The sequence below is a fragment of the Odocoileus virginianus genome, chromosome 7 (assembly GCF_023699985.2).
Source record: "Odocoileus virginianus isolate 20LAN1187 ecotype Illinois chromosome 7, Ovbor_1.2, whole genome shotgun sequence".
Taxonomy (NCBI): domain Eukaryota; kingdom Metazoa; phylum Chordata; class Mammalia; order Artiodactyla; family Cervidae; genus Odocoileus; species Odocoileus virginianus.
The window spans coordinates 17651636-17674393 of record NC_069680.1 but is presented as its reverse complement, the minus strand read 5'-3'; the positions used below and the strand labels follow the sequence as shown (position 1 = coordinate 17674393).

General features: G+C 36.7%; 1 protein-coding gene across 8 annotated transcripts in view; it reads right to left on the bottom strand.

Moving 5' to 3' along the window:
* The window catches only part of TRUB1 (TruB pseudouridine synthase family member 1), a 94836-nt gene that overhangs the window by 52828 nt on the left and 19250 nt on the right, over positions 1 to 22758 (bottom strand). For 7 of the 8 annotated variants that reach the window (XR_011488640.1, XR_011488641.1, XM_070470250.1 and 4 more), the window contains 5 exons: positions 18118 to 18190; positions 16572 to 16711; positions 14456 to 14512; positions 13478 to 13678; positions 786 to 897 (listed from right to left, as the gene is read on the bottom strand). Coding sequence is in view for 6 of the 8 variants with exons in the window: in XM_070470250.1 (XP_070326351.1) it covers positions 786 to 897; positions 13478 to 13678; positions 14456 to 14512; positions 16572 to 16711; positions 18118 to 18190 (583 nt within the window). In the remaining 2 variants the exon portion in view is untranslated. Of the gene's footprint in view, positions 1 to 785; positions 898 to 11166; positions 13679 to 14455; positions 14513 to 16571; positions 16712 to 18117; positions 18191 to 22758 lie in introns of those variants that run through there. The other variant, XM_020900720.2, reaches the window with a different exon arrangement.

The following is a 22758-nucleotide window of genomic DNA, read 5'->3' as shown; positions in this document are numbered from 1 at the left end:
CCTGAAGAATCCCATGGACAGAGGAGCCTGAGGGGCTATAGTCCGTAGGGTCACAAAGAGTCAGACACAACTCAAGGGATAAGTAACTTTTTAATGGCACTTGCCTCTGTAGCATTATTGTGTTGTTATGCATTCAGTTTATTTTCTTGGGTTATAGAAAATGCCTTGAGGGCAGAGGCTCACCTCCTTTTTGTATCTTAGAGGCATCTTACATGATGCCTCACACACACAGTAGGTCTTCTTATCTTTGCTAAGTTAAACTGAATTCTTGAAAGACCATCTCCAGGAAAAAAGAAATTGTGGCAAGTAGCATATACTATTCTTACAGATTTGAGAATCTGCAGCTATTTTTAAGAGATATTAATTCAGAAGGAAGATTGTAAGAGAAAATAGGACAGTAGCTGCATCTCATGACATATAACTAAGAAAATGTATTTCATTCGCTGACATCCTTGGCTAACATTTCTGATTCTGGAATCAAAGGCACAGGTAACCCAAATCTCAACTTTCCACTGTAGGCTTTCAATTTCTGTGCCCTCTTACGAATGCTAAATATATTTGATTTATTAAGAAAGATGTTTAGGCGTGTAATATGGTAACAATTTACTATCAGCTCTGGCAGGTTTATCGTTAGGCAACGTTAAAGCTTTTGTCAAGTCCCAGTTGCTGTGTCTCCTGCCCTAAAATGTCTTTTACCTCCTACACATTCAGGGAAGTGTTGTACTGATTGATCTATTAGAGCCTACCATTGTGCTCCTTGACACAGAGCTACATCAGTGACTTACCAGAATTCCCGGAAGAACTTGCCATATACCATGGTAAGTGAGACTTTTAGCAGCCGTGGCAAGTAGTTAGGGTGACAGTGGCGTCTGGTTGTCCTGGATAATCCGTTTAGACCTGTTGTAGATCAATAATGTCTCAATTATTATTAGGAATCCCATGTCTCACAAGCATCTGGGTTGAGATAATAAATTATTTGGTCACCCTATCAATTATTACCTAAACTTTTTACATCACGTGACTGCCTTATGTGAATGAGGTTTCCATTGTTTTCATTTGTGCATTGTCCTGACAGATGGATTAAATAAGACTTTTTGCTTTGTTTTAGGAAGTCACACTAGACATCACAAACAAGTCTATTTTGAGCAAGCTTTCTGAAGAGAACACAAACTGAAATAAATCCATTCACCCAGATGTTTCCATCACAAATTGTGCAGACACGGCACAACTGCCTTTCCACGGGGACAGAGCAAAGCGTCAAAAAACAGTAGGAACACAAACTTAAATTACACAGTAAAAATGTTCAACATTTAAAGTCTAGGACTGTGGTTACAGAATTTAAGTCAAAACCAGCTTAAATTTCAAAAACAACAACAAAAATCCAGGATGGCTTTTTATTAGAGAAATGATCTCTCTCTTTTATTTCATCTGCATCAGATTCAAAAAAGGAAAAATCATACAACATTAGAATAAATGTAGTTATAACTATATTTTCAGCCTAGCAATTTCAGCTCAATTTTCAGCAGCAACGTTTCACTAGAATCAGAGATTTCTTAGATGGTTTAAAAACACAGTGAAAATTTGGCATTTTGGAAGCTTACGTGAATACAGCTTCTTATTTTCAAAGAAAAATGAGATTTAACATTAAAAAACTAAGGCAATGTCCCTTAAGGTCCTTAAAAAAAAAAAGAAACTCAACCTGCTGTACACATTAAATAATTCAAATCAATGATCCTTTTAAGCCCTTAGCAATGCACAAACCAATGGGGAAAAGCAATCTAATACTTCATGCATTTAGGGGATTGCATTAGAAAGACTCTTAGCCTGCTTCTGCTTTTATAAATGCAAATATATGCAGAGCAGACAGATTGGGATCTGTACAATTTAGCAATGATCGAAACTTGTAATTTTTGAAAATGGGACAGATGTCCAGACTAGTTATATTAAGATGCTGCTTATTGAGGAAGAAACCAAACAAACAATCCAATTCCACCTCCTCCTTAAAAAGGAAACAAATAAACAATGCTACGACAAATTAGAATAAGCTGTATGTCGTCTTGTTTCTTTTATAGAATCTGAAAGCTGAAAGACAGCTTAGGGTAGAGGAATAAATATTTCCCGACTGTATCATTCACTGCATTACTCATCTTCCTGTCCCTAAAACACAGAAATGCGGGGAAATGCTTCCCCATTCAAGGACCACGGAGAGTCTAAAGGTTAGAGATCAGCTAGATCTCTGGTCAACAAATAAGGGCTGAATGAATGCCATCTCACTTTATTCAAAGTTGTTGAGTGCTTACTGTCTTCCTATGCTCGGAATATAATGGCTCCCAGGGCTTATTTGATGATATTGAGTGCCTACAATGTGCCAGGCACTGAGGAAATATGATGAAAACAGTAATTGCCCTCAGTCTCATAGGGAAGACAAGTAAATAAAGACTTGATTTAAATGGGGTGCTAAGTATGGTAATGAATGTATATGAGGTACCATGGCAAATGAGATGAGGATGGATTGATTCTGACTGGGTCATGAAAAAAGACTTTATTACTATACACTTGGGCTTTCCTGAGTGGTGCAGTGGTAAAGAATCTGCCTGCCAATGCAGGAGATGCAAGAGACGTGGGTTTGATCCCTGGGTCAGAAGGTCCCCTTGAAGTAGGAAATGGCAACCCACTCCAGTATTCTTGGATAGAGGAGCCTGGTGGGCTACAGTTCATGGAGACACACAGAGTCAGACATGACTGAGCGACTGAGTATTCATGAACTATACGCTTTGAGACTTGAAAAATTGCTGAGCGTGTTTCCTAAGAGTTTAAACAGAGAAATGACATGATCGGTTGTGTTACAAAACAGCCACTCTGGAGGCAAAGTGGAGTATAGTAGCATAGGAAGAGGCCAGTGGTGAAGAGGTCTAATTGTGGCAGCTGCATAGCCCAGGTAAGAGGTGACAAGGGCGTGAGCTAATAGAATGATGCTGGGCCTGGAGAAAGGATGTCTAGACATGAGATTCAACCAAAGTTGTCCACCACTGAGCTTCTGCTACATGTCCAGAGAGCTCCAATGGCTACAGGATCCACTCTTACACTGAGCTGGAATCAATCTCACTCCAACTACCATTTGCTGGCCTAGTTGTGCATTCTGGAGAAATTCAGACATGACAGATCCTCAAATGCTGGCTCTGTGTTCATGCTTGATTGCCATCAGTGAAATTCAGATAAAATATTTATATTCCTCTAAATAACAAAACAGCAGAGTTGGGACATACATTTCAAACGTGACCTAAATCTCCCGCCCTAAACATTCACCTTCAAGGTAAGCTGAGACCTGCTCTGAGAGGCAAACGCAGAGCAGTTGGTTTTTTTAAATCTTAAAAAAAAAGAAAAACTAACAAACTTCAGTTTCATAGATGTTTGCTGGGTTTTTAAATCATTCACCTTATGAGTTACCCCTCTGCTTGCTTTACAGAGTCTACAAATGAGGTTCTTCATTCAAGAGAATAGGATATGGCTATTCTGAAGGCACCTGCTTCTCTGATCAATGGCCAGTACTTTACATGAATATCGGACAGGAGCGCAAGAGAGGTCATTCACGGTTCTACAACCCTGCTCTCTGCACTCTCACTGTAGAAATTCAACCTGCTGAAGCCACCACTAGAAGCCTACAATTCTAAGAATTGTCCTGGATTTCCCTCCGCAGTTTTACAAAGAGTCCTTCAACCCAGCCCAATCCACCTCCCAGAGCAAGATGGGGAGCAGAGGCCCTGGTCAAGCAGAAGTCTCTGTGTATGTCGTCGGTATAAGGTTTTGTATTCAGGGAGGACAGGGATTAATAAAATACTACTGAGTTTTGTTCAGGGAAACACAGATTTTTTTTATTATGAAAGTTTTCAAATATATATAAAACAAACTCACATATGACTTTCCTTCAGATTCAACATTACCAACATCAGCCGCTCTTGCTTCATTTATCCTTTTCATACTTTTTCTTTCCCCCTCTTTAACTTCCTTTTTTTTCTTTCCCTCCCTTCTTTTCTTCCTCCATTCCTCCTTCCTTTCTTTTGTGTAGTATTGTTAAGCAAATCTCTTACATTATGCTGTTCTATCCCTATATGTCAGAGTAACTCTAAAACATACTTTCTAGGGACTTCCCTGGCTGTCCAGTGGTTAAGCCTCTGAGCTTCCAATGCAGTGGGCACAGGTTTGATCCCTCATCAGAGAACTAAGATCCCACATGCCACAGCCAAAAAAAAAGGGCATTTTCTTATATAAACACACTGACCAAATTCACTATCACACCTGACCAAATTAATGATCAGTCTTTAAAACCATCTAGTATCTGGAACACAGAAAAGTTTTAGAAGCAGCCTTGCAATTTCTTTTGCTTTTCTAGGGAAAGAGTATGCCACAGAGCTTTCTTGGATTATCAGGAAATTTCCCCTTATACTCAGCTTAAATTTGTATCCTATCACTGTATATTATATCCATGTATCATGCTAAATAATTAATCTACCTTTTTAATGTCTACACATTTTGAGTATTTGTATATAGTTAGCTGGTTTTTCCCTTAGTCTTTACTTAACTGAACTATACATATTTAATTCTAGTCTTCCCTTATTCATTGATGCCCTCAGCCCCTTAATCATTTCGGTGCTTTGCTTTGAACCTCGTCCAGCTGGTTTCCATAAGTTCGGTGATGAGTAGCCCAGAACCAGATGCAGTATTCCAAGAGTGTCTGCACCCAAATTAAACTGCTCCCCATTCCCCCCCCCACCGAATATTCAATCCCAAACCACAAGTGCCGTGCTCTCTGTCATATTATAACAGGAACAAATGTCTTGTTTTCTGCTTTTATTCCCAGTTATTTTTTGGCATTGCAGCATGTGTTTCATTCCTCCCACTAAACATCTGTGCTTCAGATCACTTTCCTCCAGATGTAATACAAACAGCATCTGGGAATCCAAAGAGTACGGAGACCCAGCTCTGCCACTCCAGCGATGCGACTCTGGCAAGTCACTTACCACTCAGTGCCACTTCAAGTCCTTCACCTAAATAACAGATAAAACATTCTTCCTACTTCACAGGATTGCTGGAGGGTCAAATGAGATGATGTAAATGAAAACTGTTTCTTAACCATTCTTTAAAAAGATTTTTTAAAGTTAACTGATTTATTTATAGCTGTGTTGGGTCTTCGTTGCTGCAAGCGGGCTTTCTTTAGTTGCGGAGAGCAGAGGCGACTCTCCACCTGCAGTGCCTGGGCTTCGCATTGCGGTGGCTTCTCTTCTTGTGGAGCACAGGTTCTGGGTGCGTGGGCTTCAACGGCGCCCAGAGTCAGTAGTTACGGCTTGCTGCCTGCAAACACGGGCTTCATTAGTTGCGCTCATGGGCCCTAGAGCATGCAGGCTTCAGTGGTTGTGGCGCACGGGCTCCGCTGCTCTGCGGCACGTCAATCTTCCAGGGATTGAACCCACGTCCCCTGCATTGGCAGGCAGATTTCAATCCACTGTGCCACCAGAAGTCCAAGGTTTACTATTAATAACTTTAATGGCATATGTGTTTATGTGTGTGTGTTTATCTATCTATATCAGTACATGAAATATAGGAAAGGTGAACACTGACATTCGCTAAGGACTTTTTCAACTTGTATCAATAGCCTGTTGTACCATTTAATAACCTCCGGTATCAGGAAATTCTTTCTTTCAGTCCAGTTCTTCTCATCAAAACAGAATCGTATAAAGCGTCTTATATACCTGGACTACATAAGCCATGAGAATTTCAGGTTTATCCTTCACTTACATGTAAATCAGGTACAGGACATTTGCTTCTGTTTACTACTTACTGAGTTCTAGGGAAGTATGCTAAACACTTTACCTGAAAAATGACCTAATTTGGAATTCATAATTTCATCAAATAGTCACCATTGATATCCTCAATTTACATATGAGGAAACTGGGGCTCAGGAAAGTTAATTAACTTTCTTAAAGTGAATAGCTGAAGATAAGCAACAGAGCTTGGTAAACCTAACAACTCCAGACCCCTTGCTTCAACGATGGGCATGAGTTAATATCTCAAATAATAATTAGGAACCCGTAACTACAGATTAAATTCAACAAACCTACTATATGCCAGACACTTAAGAGAAGCGAAAAGGAATAATTCTTTTCGGGAGGCTTACTGTTTGATCACAGAACTCATGGCTGTTATAAAGGAACAAGTAATCATGGCTCTTATAATGATGACTCATGGCCATCGTTATCAGAGGCAACTGTACCAACTACCCAATGCCTAAGAAAATGCTTGAAAACGTTAGTCCCTCAGTCATGTCCAACTCTTTGCCATCCCATGGACTGTAACCTGCTAGGCTCCTCTGTTCATGGGATTCTCCAGGCAAGAATACTGAAGTGGGTGGCCATTCCCTTCTCCAGGGGATCTTTATGATCCAGGATTGAACATGAGTCTTCTGCACTACAGGCAGATTCATTAGCATCTGAGCCACACTCATGCAAAAAATCAGACTGGTTTAAGAAAATCTATTTGATGACTATTGCTAATCATTTTTCCTCCAATTCTCTGGCTGTCAATTATCTAATACATCACTGAATAAAATCTCTTTTTCTTTAAACTGTCCATTCAAAGATGTATTAACTGAGAAGGCTCTAGTTCAGACTTTTTATTATCCAGACTCAGTCCTGGATTACTGCATTAGACTCAGTTTCAACTGACTTTCTGCCTATTTCTACCTATTTTGGGCTTCCCTGGTGGCTGACTGGTAAAGAATTCCCCTGCCAATGCAGGAGATACAGGTTCAATCCCTGGGTCGAAAAGATCTGCTGGAGAAGGAAATGCCAACACACTCCAGTAGTCTTGCCTAGGGAATCTCATGGGCAGAGGTGCCTAGAAGGCTACAGTCCGTGGGTTTCAAAAGAGTTGGACATGACTTAGCAATTAAACAACATTTCCACCTCTTTAGTTCCTGCCAGACATCACTGCTAGATAAACCTCCTTAAAATAAAGCTTCCATATGAACCAGTCCCTCCTCTGAAGTTTTACTCAGTTCTACCTTTCAAGTCTCCAAATGATATCATGACAATTTGCTTTTCCATACACAAGTTCTCCTATCCACTCAGACCATCCTCTTCTTTGCTGATGGAATGTGCCTTGTATACCACCGTCTTTGCCAGAACTCCTCCCCTCCATCCGACTTGTTTCCTCTTTGAAGAGTATCTACTGTTCAAGGCCCAACCCAGGTCTTCCTTCTTGAGGCAGCAGTCCTGGTCACTGAACGTCCATGTTCTCCTTCCTCTGTTTTCAGTAGGAGCTCAGCAAGAGTTTGCAGAAATTAATTACAGCTTCATTAAACATCAATAGCACTTTTTGGCAATATCACCCACTGATACACAATTATGTGTTGTCCTATGGCACTGCATGCATGCATGCTCAGTTGTGTCTGTCTGTTTGTAACCCCATGGATTGTAGCATGCCAGTCCCTTCTACCCGTGGAATTTCCAGTCAAGGATACTGGAGTGGGTTGCCATTTTTTTCTCCAGAGGATCTTCCCAACCCGGGGATCGGAGCCCGGTCTCCTGCATTGGGAGGCGGATGCCTTCCCACTGAGCCACCTGGGAAGCTCAGTGGTGTTACTTCATTTTCTGTTTGTACATTTCTTGAGTTCCTATTTGAAGTAAGGTGAAAGCTTCTTAAAGGCCTGAACCATGTCTTCAAGACTTCTTTTGTATGCCATATATTGTGTCCCAGGCAAAGGCATTGTATACTTAGACTGACATACAACTGACCCTGATGCTGGGAAAGATTAAGGGCAGGACGAGAAGCGGGCAACAGAGGATGAGCTGGTTGGATGGCATCAATGACTCAATGAACATGAGTTTGAGCAAACTCCAGGAGACAAGAAAGGACAGGGGAGTATGGTGTGCTGCAGTCCATGGGGCTGCAAAGAGTCAGACACAACTTAGTGACTAAACAACAGCAAATGCTTAAATAATATGGAATAAAATCACCTAGTCAACAGCTTTAGATAATATAGCCAGTTCGGCAGGCCAAAAGAACAGCCACGATTTAAGATATCTGGCCTCTAAGTCTTAGCCTTACCAATGCATTAATTTGGAGATGATGAAAATAAACTAAAAATGCAAGAAATTCAGATGCCCTCAAAAGGATAAATGCAAAGAAAAATACCTAGACACATCAGAGACAAACCGCTGCAAATCAAAGATAAAACCTTGAAGGTAGCTACAGAAAACTATACAAGCCAGAAGATAATTGAATGACACAAAAGTGCTGAATGGAAAGAAATAAAAGTTAATGAATCTAGATTTATATATCCAGAAAAACTGTAATTCAAAACAAAAGGTAAAATAAACACTGTTCAGACAAACAAGAGTAAAGAAAATTCAGTGCTCTCAGACTTGTGTTATAAGAAATGTTAAAGGAAATTATTCAGAAAGGAGTATGATACCAGATAGAAATTTAGATCTACATTAAAAAATGAAAAACACCAGGATGTAGATAAATATAAAAGTTTTAAAAACCTTTTTAGATTTAGAAGTGTTTAGAAGATAACTAACAGTCAGGGGTCAGCAAGCTACAATATGAAGGTAAATATAGTTTTAATGAAACATAACTACATCCATTCATTTATGTGTAGTGTCAAGAGCTGTCATCCCTGGTCTAAAGCACCAAAGTAAAGATAAAGAACAATTTTAAAAACCCAATATATTATAAAGTTTATAATATATGTAAAAGTATGAAAATAGCCCAAAATATAGAAGATATGGAAATGTACTCTTGTAAGATTTCTACCATATATATGAGGTGTTATAATACTATTTGAAGGTAATCTGTGATAAGGACATGTATCATAAACATAAAAAAATTTTAAAGAGGTAATATTAACAATAGGGAGATATAATGGAATACTAAAAATATTCAAATCTGAAAGCTAATCAAGTGCCCATCATTCAGAAAAATGGATAAATGTAGGTATAGTCACACAATGGAATACTAAACAATAATGTGAAAGATTTATGACTGTATAAGACGATGGAAGAACCTCACAAATGTAACTGTGAGCAAAAGAAGCCAGACATAAAAGAGTATACACTGTTCATTTATATAAAACACAAAAGCAAACAAAATAACAATCTGTAATGTTAGATGTGGCTACCCTTGGCAGTGGGGTGGGGTTAGAGGGCTAGTGACCAGAAAGAACTCTCTGGAGGACCTCCAGTGAATTAGTAACCTTCTGTTATTTTAATTTAGTTGTTGGTTACACAGGTTTGCTTTATGAAAATTTATTGAGTGATACATTTATGATACATGCAATTTTCTATATGGATATTAAATATCTGTAAAAATTATAAATATACATAATTAACTTTTACTGATACCTATATAAATATGATATATACTTAAACACCTGATGAAAGAATATGACAACACACACCAAAATAGGGATTCTGAAAAAAAGTTGATGTTCTATAAACTTTAAAAAGTCACAGTAATTTTGAAATAAATATACAGGTAAACAGTAAATTAAAACAAAACAGTAAATTAAAATTGTAAATTCTCTAAGAAGAAGCACTGAGATAAGAGCTGGAAAATATGAGAGTAATTAGACACAGAATAAAATAGAAAGACATAAATCTAACAGGACTGCTAGATGGAACAGATGTGATATTCAAAGAGACAAAGGATGAGAACTTTCCAAAATTGATGAACAACATGAAAGTTCAGGCTCAAAAAGAATGTGCTCTGAACAGAATAAACACAAATCATCTATACTTAGAAGCCTATGTTAGTGCTGCAAAAATTCTTAAAGATAGACTAGCTGTCTCCTTTGTTTTAAAGATAAGAATACTAAGGCCTAAAAAGATTAAGTGATTTGCCTCAATCAAAAAGCTAATAGTAGAGATGGAAATAATCTTAATATGTTACAGTTTAAGGTTTACTTACAGATAAGAGGAACAAAATAGTAATTTCTGACTTCAACTTTCCTACTGGTATCATCATTTATAACAGCAATAAGAGATATTACTGTTCACAAAGAGAATTTAACTCAAGTTGAAACTATGAAGAGATTATGGATTCAACTGCATGCAGTAAGTGTTTAACAAGTGATACTCAATAAATGATTAGGCCAGGCTACTGCTGCCTACATATGCCTTAAAGAAATAGTTTCAAGATAAATTTCCTATTTCAATTTAACTACAAGACCATTATAATCATTTCAACCCATAAAACTTATATTTTTCATATTCCTCTATTTAAATGTTTCAACATTTTAGAGTGCTTTTGAATTACAATTTTTCTGTTATATGCATCAACATATAAGGTAAATTACTTTCTTCCTTTGAAATAGAGCTAATTAAATGTCTAAATGCCCACGGTAAGTCTGATACAAATTTCAACCTGGTCAGAGAGACAGAAAATGTACTAAAGACCTGATATAAAGCATTCTTTTCTTATGTAGTACAATGAATAATTTCTGATGGTGGATCTGGAATAGGTATTAATTCAAGTATTAAAGAAGAAAAGATCTAGTTAGGAAAGGAAAGTGTTAAGTTTAGTTCTTATTCAAATTTTATAATTTTCAATTATCAGAGAAAAACTATATTATTTTAATGATCATGGATCTTAAAATTATAATAAAATAATTCTATGGCCAAGTCTGTTGACTTTTCAGACAATATTTTCCAGAAATATAAAAAAATTAAATGTCAAAATGAAATGATCTGTATATTCCAGGTGGAAGCATTTTCAGAAATTTCTAACACATGTTTTCTTACAAATAAGACAACTTTATTATGACATGAAATACACAGGCACAGATATTTCTTTAATATTTTGACTAAAGTGAAAAAAACAAAGCAATTGGTACTTAAATACCAGACTCAGGAGAAAACTAATTTGTTTTATGGATGAGTCAAACTTTTTAGAGCATCTTGATCAGTTACAGCTGCTTATGAAAGTTAATAATGTTTTTAATTTTTAATAAATTTTAATTCTTCATACTCATAAATCTGGCAACTATAAAAGAATTCTTAAAATTAGCAAATTTAGTCAGTAAAAATGAAAAATGAAACTAAAATAGACAACAGACCATGAAAATACTTCTACCAAGTATTTACTGCACAAATAACTCACACAAATGTATAAAGAAACCATTAAGACATTTATTTATATAAGTGACAAAGTATATGAAAAAGTCACACAAAGGTAAATCAGCAATTTTGAACTCTTATAACTTACTAAATTAGCAACAGTAATATATAACCCCCCCACCCAAAGCTGTAAACTTCTGGTGAACTGATATACTCAAATGGTAACACTGTAAAATGTTACAACTCTCTGGGAAAGCAATAAGGCAAACTTATTAAGAACCATAAAACTGTTTATATTACTTCATTTAATAATTCCACTTCCAGGAACTTATCCTAATAAAACTGAAAATAACCTAAGAATTTAGCAATAGGGAAATGGTTTAAATAAACTCAAGTAAAAAGATTAAATAATCATTATCAAAACTAAATACAAATAGTCAAATAATATGAAATTAAAAAATAGTTAAAAAAACAGTAATACAAAATCAATGTTCTGAAGTCACTGTATCAAGGTGGTGAGGATTATGGGTAATTTTTCCATTTGGCAAAATTTTCTTCAGTGTTTTCAATAAAAGAAAAGGATCGGCTACCATTTCAGAAAGTCACTTGTCTTTTCAAAACATTTACACTCTTTACCATTAGCAAATTATACACGCCAAAATGTAAGTTGAGGAACAGAGCCAAGATGCTTCAGGCGCTTTCCATCCCTCATCAGGCAGCGTGTGAAGGCGTACTGGACCCTGTCCCATTCCAACAGGAAGAGGCAACCACTGCCAGCTTTGGCAACACAAACTGCAGGCCACTAGCCACAAACTGGTAAAAGTTTCAGCTTACCACTTTGTATGTCTGAAGTTTTATTTAAGGCATTATGATAACTAGCTCTTTTCCTTACAATTTTCTGTCACTTAAGAAAGTTCTAACATTTTCGTTCTAAAAATGTTGACAATACACTGAAAGTGCTCTACTGAAGCATGTAACTTCTTAGACTGAGTTTATGTTATGTTCACCACAAATACGACCATTTTTCTGTACATATTTAAAATTTAGAGGTTGGAGGTTGTGTAACAACTACCTTTGCAAGAAAGACAATACATAAAAATCTAAAAATTCTTATTTGATGAAAATTTAACAACTCTTCCCTTTGAAATTATATTTATTTGAATAAATGCAGTGGGATTTAAACAGACTGGCTGCATTATATATTGCTTTCCCATAACAAAAATATGAAGCACTCATTACACACGAAATTTACTCTTTTGGAATGTGACTGTTTTCAAAACTATGGTAAAGAGGGACATGGACCTGTCAGTATGCCATTTGAATGAAAATGTTCGAGAACAACTGTTTCTCAACATTTAAAGAAATGGGATTAACTGCAAATACAGGGCAAGCCTCAAAGTTTGTAAACATCACTTGAAAAAGCAAACTGCAAACAAAATACCAGGGGCTTGATACCTAGAAAGAGGTGTAAATAAAGACTAAAAAATAAAGAAAAGTTTTTAATTGAAGACACATTCTTTAGCTTAATTTTTAAAAATTAGGTTATTCAGTATATTGGCACGGGGTGGTCGACTGTACTGATTACCAGGAAAACATCTCATAGCTGCCAAAACATAAACCATAGGAGCTGTCCTATGCTAATGGTAGAGTAGAGGTGAATTTATTTAAACATTTAGTCTTCTCTTTACATTCCATTAGTGGTAGCAGCAATAATTTGGTTCAGTTACAAATATTTATTATAAAAGTTTATTAGTTTCCAAGATCTAAACAAACACAGCTATTACCAAGATAAGTATAACATTATTAAAGAAATGTTCTTAATAATCATAAACTCTCTAAGACGTAAGAGCTAAATAATGGCTTTTTCAAACATAGTTAAGGAGTTTCAATAACCAGAGCCACCAGGAAGCCAAAATAAAGTCAAAGAAACAAATATACATTCACTTCATGACACCAAAGAAATATGTAGCTCATTGTTTTCCCCCTCTGATTAGAAAATATGGTCAACTTTTTCATAGGAAAAGACTTTTTAAGAGAGATCAAAATCAGAAAGTTGCTTTTCCTGAATTCGATCTAACAACATGACAACATTCTACAGTACAGCAAGAAATGGACAACTGGAGGGCTATTTATAATGTACGGCAGATAAATTGTGTACCATAGAAACCGTCAATGATGGACATTTTTCTTCATGCAAAAAAAGAAAAAAACCCAGAGGTATCATTTGTCTTTTGCACGTAGCCTGTCATTCTGCACACAGGATTCAAATGTCAACCAGGAAATGATAACAATCCCAAGCCAGCCTTAAAGTGTCTTAATTACATCATCTTCTCCCTTTGTCTCATTCAGAGTTATATACTCACAGCTCAAAACTTGCTCATTAGACTCCTCAGGTTTTGATTTTTTAAGTGCCAGCTCTGCTGGGAGAAGAGATGAGCACTGCTCGAGAGACTGTGCGATGTCATCAATCGTCCATCTGTCTTCGGGCAGGGCATGCTCCTCCAGGGTGAACGGTCCCTGTTTGGTGCGCGTCAGCTCTAGCACATTGGCACAGGAAGAGAGTTCTGTGGCAACAAAAGGGAAAAAGAAAATGCATGATAAATGATTTAGTATTTCATAGTCTTACCATTTTTCAAATGACTGAGGGACTCAGTTCAAACCTTTCAAAATGACCCTAAATGTAAAGTTGTAAAAATCCAAAATAATAACCAGGAGCCTTGAGATTAAGAAATGATTAAGTAGCCAAATAATATTTAATAGCTCATCTAATAAACTGGTTAAAGTCTAGAAGGAACTGGCACTCACTTTTCTCATGTAACCCATGAAGCAACCCCTGGAGTAACTATTACTCTCACTTCGCAGATGAGGTAATGAGGCCTGTCCCAGGTCACCACAACCAGCCAATGGCAGGGCCAGATCTCCAACTTCTCGGTTGTTAGTAAGATGATGGCTTCTAGGTTGTTTTAAAAAATTTGACGTATAGCAACAAAAAAAAAATTTTTTTAAAGGAGTAATCTTTTCTTCTTGTACCTACTTTGAGTTAAAACATTTTATGCTTGAAAAAAAAATGCTGGTCCTTAGATTCACTATTCACATCTTCATTTTCTGTTCCTCTTTTTCTCTTCTCTCCCATTACAAGCATTTCACTGCAGCTGTGGATGCTGCTAATTGTCTGCCATAAACCTAGAATGCTTTTAAGGCTGAAAGCACAGCCTTCATTACTGGCACAGTTCCTAAGGCCAGTCAGTACTCAGAGATATGAAAAACGGAAAATTCCTTTTTCCCATCAAAAAGGAATATTACTCTCTAAACGGTAATCCGTAATTCATCTTTATGCTTACCTTTGCCAATGTCACTGACCAAGCTTCTGATATAAAAACCTCCTCCACATTCGACATCTGGAATGTTAACAGTGACATGGTAAATTGCTAAGTTCCTATGAAATCCACTTTACATAGAAATGATGCCCCTAAACAAATGTAAAAATGCACTATGTAAACAATCGAGTGATAAAATATTTATGTGCTAAAACATAAATTATTCATCTAGTAGCATATGTGTGTGTGAGACTGAAAAGTCAGAGTGTGGAGAAAGCAAATAGCAGAAACTCACGAGCAGGTCTTAAATTACATGGCAAGTCATAGCACTCTAATACTTCAGCCTTGTGCATTTAATAGGTTTTAAATGGTTAGAAATCTCAGCTTTGCTATCATGAGCTGCAGACTTAAAAAATTTTTTTCAGATTTGCACATCTTGTTCATTTAAAAGGTTTCAAATGGTTAGATATCTCAGCCTTGCTATAATAAGCTGTAGATTTTTTAAATATTTCCAGATTTGCATACTCAAAAAATACAACAAACAAACAAAAATTCCCTTTTCAGTGACAGGAATTATGTTTGGGGTAATATATTACACAGAAAACTCAGCATATTTAAATGTCCTTTTGGAAATATTCCTTAAAAAAAATCGTGAAATAACTTAAATCTACACAGTGTACCAGAACTGACTACTGACTGCATGTCTAAACATCTTCTTAGCTTAGCCAGTATAATACAAGTTTATTGGTTAAGAGCAAGGCTCTGGATTATTTTTATTCATCCACAAGACATCCTGAAAAGAACTGTATTTCCATACAAAAAGACTACATTCCACCTGTTTCTAGCTTAGCATACAAATAAAGTTATTTGAGGGAATTAATCAAAACTCCCCACCTGGGTATTTTAATTTCTCTTCTCCCCCATCAGCTCAAGGTTGGGAGCCACTGCTGAGATTTAAAAACTGAGCACTAGGACCAAATGGAGGTGCACTACATTCTTGCACTATATTTGACTTTGATGAAAAGAGTCAAATGTGGCCTACTATAAACGCCAATGAACAAATGCAACTGGAAAAATTTGAGGTTTGGTTTTTTTTTTTTTCACTTTCATAGATAATATTTGCTTTGCCAACACAGCTGTTGCTTTTTCATGGAACATAGTAAAATACTTTATAGCATATTTGTTTCATTGTTTGTCTAATATTTTAGAATCAGGAAACTTAAGGAGTGATTTCCTAAAAAAATTGTACAAAACCCACAACCTACAGGAACTTACACTAAATAATGTCAAAAGGAGAAAAAAGAGCAACAAAGTTTAGGAAAAAAGATTTGGGAAATTATTTCTAAAAGTCATCCTATTCAGAATGCACCATGAAATTAAGAGCAGCGTCAATTTCAGGGAGCAGGATCAATTTCAGGGAGACTGAAGATTAAGAAGAACTACAGCTTTTGATTCTTCACAACTCTTACACATTCAGGGCTTTAGCTAGGAGATCATAAAATTTTCAAACAATAGAAAAAGACTTTTTGGGTTTTAAATTTATTTCAAGTATGGATTATAGATAAATTCAAATTGTTAACTTGAATTAAACTTTACTACATGTCCAGGAATACATTTCTGCATTACCCATTATTCCTATATTTTCATGGTCTTTAGCAGTAATTTGCTGGTGACAAACAGAAAAATCACTCAACTTTTAGAATTTCTTGTTCACAGACTGAAAATGCATTGTTTTAAAAGGACAAATAAATGTCAATAAAAAAACTGAGTGTAAACTATCAGGTACTAGCCAAAATGAGAAACAAGTATTCATAAGACAATAAAATAGAAAATACAAAATCTTGAAAATAGGTATTCCTTACCTACTCTTCTCTATAGAGATCCAAAGTATGTTATTTACAATTTTATAGTAAGATAATATAAGAAACTCAGACGATTTAGGACAACTCTGAACCCCTATATAGCCATAGGTATTATCATATGTGTTGTCAGAAAGTTATTAACAAATTCTAACCTTCTTTAAAGTCCAATTTAAAAAAACTTCCAATATCCTCGGGATCCACTAAAGTTACAGAAAAGTAGCCAAATATAAAATAAAGTCACATGTAAATACAAATGATTTCCGATTTCTCCATCTTACCTAGTGTGAAAAATGGTGGCTGGAATTTCTGAAGGGAGAGACTGTATACAGTAACTGGCCTGGCAGGCTTTGCTTCTACTACGTCACCTCTCTTCATCAAAGTTGAAAGTCTCTGGCCATCTTTCTTTAATGCAGAATAGCTTGCAAAGTACAAGAGGGAGACAAAGAGAGAAGGGAGCAAGAGTAAAGAGAGATTGAGAAAGTGACAGAGAATAATTCCAGATTCCAGCATGAAAAGAAAAGATGATTAGCAGCCCTTTCAACTGAAAATCCTTCCAGGAATGAACTTTTTTTCCTTCTAACCTACTCCACACTGGTGTCGGGGACAGAGTTCCTAAATATCTTGGAGGCTAATACAGTTCATTCTGGCACTCAGGGAGCAATGTTGTCAAATATTCCTCTTTAACCATCTTCCTGGAGATGGTCTATTCATGTCTTCACTAGTCCTCATTCTGGGTAAAGGGAACAAGGCATCTGGTAGCAACGATCTCAGCTTTATTTCCTTGAAACAATGTATTTCCATTGTATTTATATTCATTTTCACATAAAAGTTACCAAAATGTTTCCAAAGAAAAAATAAGCAAATAATCTACTTAACAGCACTTAACTTTGTGTGATTAAGTATGATTAGTCCACACAAAAAAATCCTTGGAACAATCACAGGGAAGAAAATCCTAGGACGATTCTTATAAACATAAATGTTTACTATATCTTAACAATAACGATCCAAAATAATGTTTGTTCAGATCCTGCTACAATTTTTAAGTCTTCCCATTTGAGGCAAAATTATAAAGAAACATTTCCCACAGACATTTCAGTGTTCTTAAAAAAATTAAGATTTTTTAAAAAAACCAAAATTCTAAAAGAAGTTTTAGTAACATATCTTGACACATTCTATGCCATTAGAGAAAAAAAGAAGCAATTTGCTTGAAATTATAATGTGCACAAAAATATGGCTTAGGTGGTAAATCAATATATTTATACTTTTAATAAGTTATAATTCTCATCTGTTTCATTTGTTGCAGAGGATTGTGAAATACAAGATTCTGGGCCCAAAAAGAATGGTCCCAACACGTGACAGGAAGTGTCAACTGGACTCTAAGGCATAACTCTGATGCCTGTACCAGATGGCACTGGTCCCTTTTCCTGCTATTCTGGGACAAGCAACGTGTCTGCTGCTCTCCAGAACTGCCCTGATGACTACAGGTGGGATCAGAAAAACCAACAAACCCTGGAAGAGCACAGATGTCAGGCTGGGCAATATCCAGCGACAAAGGAGACTACACCTCGCGTGTGTATGCGCTGTGCTCAGTCGTGTCTGCCTCTTTGTTACCCCATGGACCGGAGCCCATCAGTCTCCTCTTAAAGACATCAGAGGCTCTGTATCCTATCTGAACCAGGGTCACCTCTCTTGACCAGTTGCTAGGTCTAAAACATGCCTTGCCATAAAGTAAAAGGAAGCCACTCTCCTTTTTCTTCATTAGCGCGATGTCAGCCACTGGAAAATAAAATTAAACATTTATTAAAATTCAACAATTGAACTTACAGGGGAGGTACCTGCATTATATTCCCAGTGAATTTCTGCAGAATGCTTTCAATATCTTCTTGTGTTATTTTATCTGCCAAAAATGAACCAAAAAAAGTGTCACTAAAACAATCACAGAAGTACATGTGCTATTTTCACAGTACTGACAACTCTGAAAATTAAAAAAAATTTTTTTTCAACAAAGCACTTATTACATTATACATTTTACAGGTCAAATTCTACCTTGTTGAGATGAATAAAATACACAATAATGAGATAAAAGGGGGAAAGTCTTATACTGTCCAATATTAAGACTAAATTCAACTTCCTATGCTTCATTTTTTTTCTCCATTAAAAAGAATCCAATCGTTTTATGTGCATTTACTACATTCTCACTAGGGCCTTCAGAAGATCTGAGAAAAATGCTGCATTAGCTACAGAAATGGTCCTGCAGTGATCAAAAATGTGGTGATTAGAAAGTAAGTAGAAAAATACCCACAAAGCTATTTCTAAGCTTCTCCAGGGATCAGATATTATAAATAACTAAATAAGTTATTGAAAGCTATCAAGTACTAATCACATTTAAAATTTTACCTGATAGATTTCAAAACTGTTACATGTATGGCATGGTATGAATTTTCTACACTCACATGTTAACTTTGTCCCCAAATAAAGATGTATTTATCTGTCTCCTTCCCTCCCTTCACTGCTCTTAGAATTTCAATCCCGAGTCTGGTCTCAAAAATAAGCCAGTGTAAGAAAGGAAATATATTGGGGAGGTTTGGGTTTTGATGTCATGGAAAATCTGAATGAACTTTTTGGCCAACCCAATACAGAACAGAGATTTTATCTGTCTTAGTCATGTTTTCAGCTTTTGTTTGATACTCTTTCAAGCAAAATGATGCAATATTAAAATACTGTTCTATAATTTTAACAACTGGAAACTAACACAATGAAATTCAATATTTGGGATTTTCGCATATAGATAACTATACAAATTTCTTATTCAGTAAAAAACTAGGTTACAGAAACATTCTATTACTTGTATAAATTATAGTCAATGGAAAGAAATTAGTCGTCTTTTTCACTCTGTAGGAAACTTACTTGAACTTTTTATCCTGGTATATACATGTTGTATTTGATCTTCTCATTTAAACAATATTAAACAAAAACTAATTATTGTGTTTTGAATTACTGTACTAACACCAGAATAAAAATTAAAAGACAGCAAGGAACACTGTCCAGATTTTAATATCAGTGCAGCAAGAGAGCTTTAATCTCTGTGTGACCTTGATCCTTGTGAGCTAAACATGAACAAAAGACCAGAATCTACTAGACTCAAATAGAGAACAGCTACACAACTCAAAAGAACAGCACCTAGCAGCTCCATACAGGTAGAGCTGAAATGCCCATTTTGTTCAGATTGTTGTACAAACAGATGTATCTCATGATATGAATGAGTATTTTTTTCCATGAAAAATGTTTACTCTCTTGAAACATTAAGACATAATTACTGGTGATATTTTAGTTATGCAAGACTTCCAAATCTAGACAGCCAATGCTACCACCATGCTGGCAATTGCTCAAAGAAGTGCCACTGCTGGTAAAATTGCTACAGTTCATAATGTAGTCATCCATACATTTAAAAAATAAGACCAAACAGCTTTCTAGTTCCACCAAGCTGGTCTCTTTACTAACATTTCTGCCAAGGCCAATTCCCCTGTCCTGCTTGGGGGACTCTCTTTCACTGAAATTTTCCCACATAAGGTGACGAGATGTATTCTTTCTCATTCTATTCCTGCCATGGTGTTGCCTTCTCTGACTTAAGATCCTAGGCATGTATGGTTTTGCTGTTCATTCTGCAATTAATCATTCACAATTTTTAACAGCTATTTATTTTATATATATATATACACACACATACACACACACGTGTGTGTGTGTGTGTGTGTGTATTATCTCACCAATGGAATTCTAATCTCCTAAAAGGCAAAGATAGCTTTTCTTCTTATATAATGCACACAATTAAGATGGTACTCGAGACATTCTTGTTGAATTTAATTTGCTGAGGAATAATAGAATCTCAAGGTCAAAAGAGCATTCCTAGTCACCTAGGAATCCTTTATTTGATGCCTGAATCACCAAACAGAAAGCCTATGCAGCAAAAAAAATTTTTTTATAAAATTCAATGGTTGCTCATGATTAAAAAAACAAACAAATGGCAAATTAGGAATAGAAAGCAATTTCCTTACTTTCATAAGAAAACTAAAAAGCCTATAGAAAAAAATCTATAAAAATAAGGTATAAAAATTGCTCTTTCAGATAACAAGACTTATTCTAAAACTATAGCAATTAACATAGTTTGGTGTTAACACAAGGATAAACAGACCAAATGCAACAAAATAGATTCCAAACAAACCCACGCTTATAAGATGCTTGATTTGTGATCCAAGAAACAAGGTAGTGGGGAAAAGTGCTGAGTGAACTGGATATCCATACAGAAAAAAACGGCAGACTGTAGATGTAATGTGAAAGGCAAAGGAATAAAGCTGCCAGAATGTAGAAAAATATCTTAATGCTTTTGGCATGGGAAAAGTTTTCTTAAACAGGACGCTAAAAAATTAACCATAGACTAAAGTAAAACTAGGAACTTCTGTTTTCCAAAAGACACAGCTAAGAGAGTTTTGTAAAAGACAAGCTACAGAGAAGACAGTATCTGTAATACACGTGATCAAACAGAAGAGCACATATCCAGAGTTTTTTTTTTTCTTCATAAAACTCATACAAATGAATCTTAAAAAAAAAAAAAAAGTGACTCAAGAGCGAGGGAAAGAAGAAACAAAACAAAGAAATGGGCAAGAGACCTGGACAATAAGCAAAGATGGCTTAGTACCCAAAAAACATATGATAAACTGCTGAATCTCATTGTGTATGTTAGTTGCTCAGTCGTGTCCGACTCTTTGCGACCCCATGGACTGCAGCCTGCCAGGGATCCTCCAGGCAAGAACACCGGAATGGGTTGCCATTCCCTTCTCCAGAGAACCTTTCTGACCCAGGGATCAAACCCTGGTCTCCTGCATTGCAGGCAAATTATTTACGGTTTGAGCTGAATCTCATTAGTAATGAAATTAAAACCACAATGAAACACCATGACCTACTGATCAGAATGGCCAAAACTAAAAACACTACTCATTACCATGTGTTGCCAAGGATGTGATACAAGTAGAATATTTATACACTGCTGGTAGAAATGCAAGGTTGTACAACCACTTTTAAGAATTACTTGACAATTTCTAGTATAGTAAAATATGCACTTACCCTATGACCCAGCAATTCCACTTGGGTATATATCAAAGAGAAATTATTGCACATGTCTACCAAAAGACAGGCATCAAATACACATAGCAGCTTTATTCATAAAGTCTCAATCTGGAGTCAACACAAACGTCTCATGACAGAAGAACATGTATGTATACACACACACATCTCTCTACATATTTTATACAGATGCACATAAATGTATGAGTGTGTGAGTGCTAAGTCGCTTTAGTTGTGTCTGACTCTTCGCAACCCTATGGACAGTAGCTCGCCAGCATTCTCTGTCCATGGGGATTCTCCAGGCAAGAATACTGGAGTGGGTTGCCAAGCCCTCCTCCAGGGGATCTTCCCAACCCAAGGATCGAACCTGCGTCTCTTATGTCTCCTGAAATCGTAGGTGGCTTACCACTAGTGCCACCTGGAAGCCCACATAAATGTATATGTACATATACGGGCTTCCCAGGTGGCGCTAGTGGTATAAGAACTCACCTGTCAATGCAGAAGATGTAAGAGAGGTAGGTTCGAACCCTGGGATGGAAAGATCCTCTAGAGGAGGGCATGGCAACCCACTCCGGTGTTCTTGCCTGGAGAAACCCCTGGACAGAGGCTTTGGTGGACTACCGTCCAAAGGGTCACAGAGTCAGACACGACTGAAGCAACTCAGCACACGTACATACATAAACTTTTTCCACACAGTAGCACAGGCAAAGCTATACTATAGTTTTAGGATTATCAGCAAAGCGTTGGACATTAGAATAGTAGTTATGTTTAGAAAAGAGAGATGTTGTAGTCACTGGGATGGGGCAGGAAGGGGGCTTCTAAGAACTTTTAATTTAAGGATTTAAAAATATCTATTTATATTTTTGCTGTGCTGGGGCTTCACTGCTGCACACGGGCTTTCTTTAGTTGTGGCAAATGCAGGCTACTCTCTAGCTGCGGCACGTGGATTTCTTACTGTGCGGCTTCTCTTGCTGCATGGGGTCTGGGGCGAGTGGGCTTCAGCAGCTGAGGCATGTAGGTTCAGTAGTTGCGGCTCATGGGCTCTGGAGTGTGGGCTCAGTAGTTCTGTCGCGAGGGCTTAGCTGCCCCATGCCATGTGGAATCTTCCCAGACCAGGGATCGAACAGGTGATCCCTCACCACGAGGTGGGTTCTTAACAACTGGACCACCAGGGCAGCCCCTCTATTTCTTGACTAGACTGGGAGCTGCATGGATGTTTGTTTTGTGATAGTTCATTAAGTTGTAAACTTATACTTTCTTCACTTTCCTTTATTTGCATGATACTTTATGAGAAAAAAGTTTCAGTATAAATAAAAGGTACCACGGGATGACTGATAGCCAGCT